Source organism: Didymella exigua (genome assembly GCF_010094145.1).
Source record: "Didymella exigua CBS 183.55 unplaced genomic scaffold M421scaffold_4, whole genome shotgun sequence".
In the NCBI taxonomy this organism is placed as follows: domain Eukaryota; kingdom Fungi; phylum Ascomycota; class Dothideomycetes; order Pleosporales; family Didymellaceae; genus Didymella; species Didymella exigua.
This window is the reverse complement of record NW_022984778.1, coordinates 1,110,046-1,117,491: the sequence shown is the minus strand read 5'-3', so window position 1 is coordinate 1,117,491 and position 7,446 is coordinate 1,110,046. Positions and strand designations below refer to the sequence as shown.

Below are 7,446 nucleotides of genomic sequence, written 5' to 3'. Positions count from 1 at the left end.
TCTGCTGCAGGTTCAGGCTCGGGCTCTGCTGCAGGTTCAGGCTCAGGTTCTGCTGCAGGTTCAGGCTCGGGCTCTGCTGCAGGTTCAGGCTCGGGTTCTGCTGCAGGTTCAGGTGCTACTTCTTCTGGCTCGGCCTGAGGCTCAGGCTGGGCGTCTTCAGTGGGCTCAGTTGCCGGAGGGTTTTCAACTGGAGGATCTCCAGCAGGCTCAGGTTCAGGATCGGCGACTTTCTCCTCTACAGGAGGGGCGTCGTCCGCTGGAGGTTCCTCGGCTGCTGGTTCCGGAGCTGACTCTGGAGCAGGTTGATCTGCTGCGGATTCCTCTGCGGGTGGTTCTGGGGCAGGTTGAGGCTGTTTCTCTTCAGCAGGGGCCCCTTCCGGCACAGCAGCGGGCGGATCAGCGTCTGCCATAGTTCTGGTCAAGGAAGATGCGCGCCGAGAAAAGGCCTCAGTGAGTGATGAGATGATGGATACAAAGAATGGCTGCGGTGAATGTGGGGGCTAGAAGAGTGATGTGGGCGATGGGCGGGAGGTGATCTGAGAATGGCCAATGCCATCTTGATTGTTTACAGCATCGCGTGGCTATGGAAGAAGTAATGACCTTCGCGGGCAAGACCTACCCTGAAGGCCCTCAGGGTAGTCATGGTGGGAAAGCGCAGCTCAACAACGTTAGCAACAGCGAGATTCGGGACAACAATCAATGCCAATTTCAAGCGTTCATTTGAAAGTATGCAGCACCACTTCGTTCATCTTAAGGCTGGTGGTGTCTTGGCTGCAGGTGAGTGAGGGTGGAGACGCGTTTGCGGAGAAAAGCACGACCTCGGCGCTACCGGTAGTTGGGACTGCATCATCGCTCGTGCTCGTGCTCGCGACTGCACAGCCCAGCCCTCCTCGATCTCACTGTCCCAGCAAACATGGCGCTCAGCATCGATCAGAAGCGTCTGAAGGCCACGAAGTTCCCTCCGGAGTTCGATCGCAAGGTTGACATCGAGAAAGTCAACATTGATCTGATGAAGAAGTGGATTGCGCAGAAGATCACAGATATCCTGGGCGACGAAGATGACATCGTCGTGGAGACATGTTACAACCTGATCGAGCAGAACCAATCCGTACGTACAACGACGTGTACAGCTACCAGAGACATTTGCTCACCATCAGCAGCCCAATATCAAAGAGATCCAGATCCAACTCACCGGCTTCCTCAACAAGGACACACCAGCATTCTGCAAAGAGCTGTGGGATCTGATGCTCAGCGCTCAGGAAAGCCCCATGGGCGTGCCAAAGGAAATGCTCGAGGCGAAGAAGCTCGAATTGCAGCAGGAGCAGGTGAGGATTGCAAGAGCTGTCGTTCAGAAGTGATGGCTGACACGTCCCAGCTCTCCAAAGCGGCCGCCGAGTCCCGTCGCAAAGAACAGTCAGACCAAGACGACATTGTGAACGTGTTCCGGGACAACGAACGCCCAGGTCGAGGGGATCGAGAGGACAGAGGGGATCGAGGTCGTGGTCGTGGACGAGGCGGCTTCCGCGGTGACTATAGAGACCGTGCAGATCGGGGAGATCGTGGCGACCGTGGAGGATACCGAGGCGATAGAGGTGGAAGAGGAGGCCGAGACTTCAACCGTCGACCACCACGCCGAGACTCGCGTTCACCGCCCCCGTAAGCTCATACTCTCGGTGTTGACGGACACTCTCTGACCAACGACAGAAGGCGCAGGTCACCTCCACGCCGCGAGCGTGACGTCTATGTCCCGAATGGTGGCCGTGGTAGAGGACGCGGCCGTGCTAGTTCGCGAGACCGTCGCTCGCCCTCAGGCAGCCGGTCTCGTTCTCCACCGCCTAGACGCGCCCGCCGCTCCCCTTCTACCGATCGCTCGCGCACACCACCGAGACGCCGAAGACGCTCTCCCTCAAGCAGCCGCTCAAGGTCTCCACCCCGCCGATCGAGGCGCTCGCCCTCTCCACGACGCAAGCGGAGGAACGGTGAATGGGACAAAGCATGGTCCCCTAGCAACGACAGCAGAAGGCTACCCAGGCACACATCTCGATCTGCTTCCCCCAAAGAGAAAGCGAGCTCACCAGCACCCAGGCTGTCAAGGTCACGATCTCGCACGCCGCCGCGTCGCCGACGCGCAAGATCAAGCAGTTCACGGTCTGTAAGCCCCGTTCGACGACGCAGACGTTCCCCTTCAGATGTTGGTTCAGGGTCGCCAGCTGACATCAAGAAACGCAAACGTTCTCCCAGCTCAAGCAAATCGAGATCGAGATCTCGGTCCGGTCGCAATAGAAAGCGCGCTACACGATCACCCTCCGACTCGCCACAAAGAGAGAAGAGTTCAGAAGACTAGGTTGGTATATCATCCGCACTGTCATGTCTTTGAGCTCCTGTGCAGCACTGGCATGCCTGGCGGTCTCCAATATCCTTGCAACGTTTCAACCGTATCCGAGCCGTCCGCGTCATTTCAACAGAAGATGATGCGCGACGTACGCCTAGAGCATACGCGTCTACAGACGCCCATACCATTAAACATCCATACCGAATACAAATCTATACCATTCATAAGCCGTCTCATGCTCTTGAGCACCTCCGCGAACCTAATTCTCGTTGAGAGACAGCGTGGAGCATCCTAGACACGCGCGCCGGGCGCTTTGGTGGGCTGTTGCGCTGTCCGTGTCTCTGCCTCAGATGGCGAAGCTGCGTTGGTCGTCGATTGCTTGGCCAGGTAGCCATATGGCCGTGACTGTCTCGTTTGTATGTGCTGTGCTTCAGCCGTTGCGCCTCTTGCACTGCGCGGCAACGACGCTGATATCGTCGAGCTTGCCCCCCTCAATACTCAGCCCTTCGTCAATCGCCTTCTCCATGTACGGACTCTCGGCAAACGGATCCTCGGCGATCTCACGCGCAGCGTTCACCAGCCGCTGTGCAACGAAGCGCATGCCGTCGGCGTAGCTCTGCTCCTGGTCATCTTTCCCCTGCTTGCCGACCTCCTTGCCCTCCACTTCCCGCGCGCCCTCGAAACGCCACTTCTCCATCGACTCGCACACGTTGGTCACGACCTCGTGCTCCCACAGATTGTCCACGACCCCGTCCGTCATCGCGATCACCACGTCGTCCTCCTGGATCTCGAGCACGTCGAGCACCCCGTTCGTGGTCGGGGTGTCGGGCGAATTGGTGCCCAGCTGCCGCGGGCAGTCGAACCAGTGCCACTGCTCCTCCGTCCTGAACAGCACTTCTTTCGTCGAGGGCCGGATGACGAGGATCTGCCCGTCGCCGATCTGCGTCACGTACAGCAAGGGCGCGTCATTTTCAGAAGCGCTGAGCAGCGCGCCGACGGCCGTCGTCGTGCCGTGCCACTCGTTGGGCTCTGAGGTCGCGGCTTTCGTCCGCTCGAACGCGGTCTGCAGGTAGTGGATTGGGTCTGGAGGGGCAGCAGCAGAGAAGGGCGCGGCTTCAGCTTCGAGCGACCAGAAGTGCAGAATCAGCCGCGACCACAGTGCTGCATGGCCCCGCTCCCGGGTCGCCCACGCGCCGACCCCGTCGTTCGCACCGATGAAGTAGTCGCTGACCAGCACCGCGTCGTCGCCGTTGGTCACGCCGCGGATCATCTCACCGTCTACTTTGGGCCGCCGGTCGCGCGACTTGTTGTGTGTGCTCAGCGGCTCTGAGAAGCTTGTTGACGGGAGCGAGAGGAAGGGCGGCGGGAAGGGACGACTGGGGCGCTTCGCGAAGAGCGCGTAGCCCGCTTCAAAGTAGAACGGCGACTTTACGGGCGGTCGCTTGCTTTCATCTTCGACAGGCGTCGTGGTGCCCAGTTGTGGCTGGTGTGGTTGCTGGGCGTAGCATCGTGTGTGGATTTTTGGCGTGACAGACGGCCAGCGCTGCGTATGTGACCGTGGTGCTATAAATGTTGCGCTACGATGCGTCCGCGGGAGGTGGGGAACGGGACTGCGCAGGCGGAGGAGAAGTGCGGGCATGCCAGCGAGCGTCTGGGTTGGTATGGGGCGAAGCTCCCGGTGTCGAGGGTTATAAGCGCATGAGGGCGCGGACGTTGCAGGGTTTGAGAGAAGTTTGACCTGCTATTATGCTCGCCAGATTGTCAGGTTGGCTGGGTCGGGTCCGTTGCCGAATCCATGGTTCGTTGAGGAATGCGGATAGGGCTGAGCTTCACTAGGCCCAGACAAGGTAGCATGACGTCTAGTTTCTTTGGTGTCATGAAATGGTCGTGGTGAGCAGGGTTGTTCGTGTAAGATGTCCAGCATGCGGTGAAGGATCTAAACTGCGAACTCCAAGTTGTCGATCTCATTTCGATCGTGATTGACATCTAGGATCTACATAGGCGAACCGCTAGGTCCTTTCAAGATTACCTCTCATCCTGCTACAGGTGCTCAAACTTGATGCGCGTGTTGCAGCCCAGTCCGCAGAGGGAATTGTGAATCACTCCTCCTCCAAAACACCTCTTCCCATGTGGTATTACAAGCAAACGCCGAGCAATGCAGGCCATTTTGATTCCCTTCTCGACTCTTTGTGTGTATCCGCCCTTCCCTTATTCCTTCATGCCCTCGTCTTCAGGAACTTATCCAAATCATCTGTCGTCGCAACACCCAGGACGAATTTGCGGCTTGCATCTGTGACGACTGCAAACTCCTGCTTCCCACTGCCGTCCACTCCACCCTTGAAGAACTCCTCGAGCTCCTCAAGTGGCGTCTCCATGTCGATGACCTTGTACCGCCTCCCACGGCGCTGAAACTTGTGCATAGCTGCTTGGACCGGGTCGTTCTCGCCCACTTTGCGCTCCTTGAGCAGCTCTTGTAGGCGCGGGATGCTGATGTACCCGAGCAGGGCGCGGTTCTCATTCGACACCACAGTCAAGTGCGTGTAGTCGCGCTCAAGGCCGCTCATAAGTGCCCATGAGATTGGGTCGGTAGGGCTGACGGAGAGCGCAGGCGGTGGGTCGAGGTCCTCTACTGTGGCCTGTGACGGACCGATCATCAGCACTCACTCTTGTCAAAGTTTGTAGGTGCTGCATACCCCACGGTATTTGTTTGCCCACAGCGCCTTGTATTCAGCACTCTGCTCGCCATTTGTGGTGGGTGTCTGTGCCGCCATGTTTGTGAGTGGTGGGGACCTTGTTGGTGCAATCTCGAGAAATGTCCTGAAGATCTGCAGCTCTCCGGCGTCCCCGCACTAGCATTGAAGCACGAGCCGCCAGTGGTGACCGCTTGCAGCTTCGTGTAAGATCAGATTAGTCTAAGAAGTGTTACAGATTTTACAACCTTACTGGAGCCTGATCCACAGATTTTGCAGTCATGCATGGAGGCGTCACTGTAAGCAGCCAGCTTGTGGACGCTCAACACGAGGTAGGAACGCCAGTGATTGCGCTATTGCGAACAAGAGTTTGCGCTGCCCCGGAGAATTTACGAGGCATCCGAGGTCTCTTTCGCTGGCAGTTAAGGTCATTTGAAAGATATTCGAACGGAGTAGTGAATGGGTGGTCTATGAGGTTTGGCAGGCCAGTTGTGCACGTGATAGATGCTGCCGTTAGCATTCAATCGTGCAGAGACCCTTCCACGAACACCATCTTCGCCATGACTGCCAGCACCAGCGAGACACCGAGCGCATTCACGATATCGGATATACCGACGATACCTACGCCCTGGGCTTTTGGCGAATAACAATCAACGACGCCGTCCGGGACGAGGCTGTCGCCCGCTGCACAGCCGCCCCTCGGTCTAGTCTTGATTTCGAACACCGCCTGTCATGTTCGCAACACGCGCACACCTGATAGCACTGCAAATGCGGTCAGATCACTACCGATATCTTGCGCTCTGCACCGATGCAGTACCTGCTGGGGTCGTCAGAGCCTCCGGCGGCTCGGTCAAGTACTGGACGCCAGCTGTCAATCAACCTCAAGGAATGGTCCTTGACACACCATCTACCACAAGTACGCCATCTTCAAACTATACCGGATATCCCATAGCGAGCTTCGCAAATTACAACGAACCCCTTGAACAGTCCGCCACCATTCCGCACTGCGAGATGTAAAGAGCTATCATTACGCAGAGCAGTATCGTCTGGGGCAAGCGGCTGCATCAGAGCAGTGACATAAGAGTATGCCAAAGCTGGGAAGGGAAGCGAGGCAGTCCGTCAAAGACGTACGGTAAACATGTCAAGATCAAGAGCTGCAGGTGCACGAGAGCTTATCGATAGCACGCTGCAGCGGAGAGCCTCCGTGACAGAGCCGCCCCAGGGTCTGGTGTACATGGCAGTGCCACTGCTTGAGTGCGACTGAACCATTCCCTATGCTTTGGACTAGCACCAGCTTGCTTCGCGCAGTGGATGGGTCATCTGCGCATCGAAGCGCCAGTGATACCATGGCACCCAATGTGTTTTGATGACTACAATCAGGACTTTGCTCAAGCCAATACGACCTCCCAGAGAGTGTCGAGAGGATTTTCTTCGCTACTGCACATGCGCTGCGTAAAGTGCGCTCCATGTTCGCAGCCCGCGTCGGCTATCAAGCGCATATACAAGGTCTGATCAGTAAAGCTTAGCCGCACTACCATGCTCTCAGATTTGCTACACCGCAAGCTCTGCTTTAGTCTCAAGCTCACGATGTACGGTGGGTCTGTTGCGCTTGCGCGTACTCCTTCAAGAGGGCTTGGGGGCCATCCCTTCTAAGCAGCTTATTGCAGACGACAGCTCTCTCATTTCGTCCCCCATTCATTGAACTCGCATTGAGCTCGCACGATAGAAATGAAGCGAACGCCAGGGCGAAGCTACAAGAAGGTAGTCAAGGACAGTGTTGGGGGACCTGTCGTTTCATAGCCTCCAGATCCCTCACATGTAGAGTACAGTAAGTGCATGTACCAACTCTCAAGTTCTGCGAGCTGACCAGCTGTCACAGTAGTTGAATACAATCGGTCTGTTCAAACCAAAAATGAAAAACCCCTGCGCCCCGCGATCTTCCCTCCAGTGTTGTGTTGTTCGAAAGATCGCTCGCAGAGCCCGGCTGCAATCACAGGTGATATAGCTGAAAGACCAATCCTTGAAGGCGAACAATCACTTACAAGCGAGTAGATGTAAGCTGGAGTCGCGTGTTCTGTCACCACTGGCACTCAGTGCGACGAATCGCATCCTTACCTGGAAGGCGCAGCTTAGCTCATTGGCGGCAGGCCGAGCAGCCGCTTCGATCAACACATCCATCAAATTCCATCATCAAAGCAAGAGGTGGAGGTCGCCACAGCATCAACAAGCACATACGGTCTTCGTAGTCTGCCAGCTTTCCTAGTGCTTTCGTGGGACCCTCTGCTTTGCGTATCGAGGGGCGATTTCTGTACTCCATCGAGGGCCGTGCGTTCAACGCCAAACCCCGGGAATCGACCAACAACATTACGAGACAGCATTACGATCACGACATCCAGGAGCTGCAGCAGCTCCAAACTCACAGCG

At 56.8% G+C, this 7,446-nt stretch overlaps 4 protein-coding genes across 4 annotated transcripts in view; 1 reads left to right on the top strand and 3 right to left on the bottom strand.

The window, feature by feature from the left end:
* The window catches only part of M421DRAFT_89724 (uncharacterized protein), a gene marked incomplete at both ends in the record, with an annotated part of 1,234 nt that extends 824 nt beyond the window's left edge, over positions 1-410 (bottom strand). Inside the window, one exon of the mRNA XM_033597794.1 lies at positions 120-410. Coding sequence (XP_033452692.1) covers positions 120-410 — 291 coding nt within the window. The remainder of the gene's footprint in view (positions 1-119) is intronic.
* A 503-nt stretch (positions 411-913) lies between these two features.
* Positions 914-2,156, top strand: M421DRAFT_2066 (PWI domain-containing protein; the record flags this gene model as incomplete). Its single annotated transcript, XM_033588174.1, has 5 exons — positions 914-1,108; positions 1,161-1,325; positions 1,376-1,432; positions 1,464-1,656; positions 1,705-2,156. The coding sequence occupies 5 exons, from the start codon at positions 914-916 to the stop codon at positions 2,154-2,156; spliced, it is 1,062 nt and encodes a 353-aa protein (XP_033452691.1).
* A 606-nt stretch (positions 2,157-2,762) lies between these two features.
* Positions 2,763-3,971, bottom strand: M421DRAFT_54374 (uncharacterized protein; the record flags this gene model as incomplete). The annotated part of the gene is made up of 2 exons (XM_033595217.1): positions 2,763-2,954; positions 2,997-3,971. 2 exons carry the CDS (start codon positions 3,969-3,971, stop codon positions 2,763-2,765), a joined length of 1,167 nt encoding a protein of 388 aa, XP_033452690.1.
* Positions 3,972-4,216: 245 nt separating this feature from the next.
* M421DRAFT_417156 (uncharacterized protein) lies at positions 4,217-5,161 on the bottom strand. The gene is made up of 2 exons (XM_033591338.1): positions 5,026-5,161; positions 4,217-4,968 (listed from the first exon to the last, which is right to left on the bottom strand). The coding sequence occupies exons 1-2, from the start codon at positions 5,101-5,103 to the stop codon at positions 4,549-4,551; spliced, it is 498 nt and encodes a 165-aa protein (XP_033452689.1). The 5' UTR covers positions 5,104-5,161; the 3' UTR covers positions 4,217-4,548.
* Between the last annotated feature and the right edge of the window lie 2,285 nt (positions 5,162-7,446).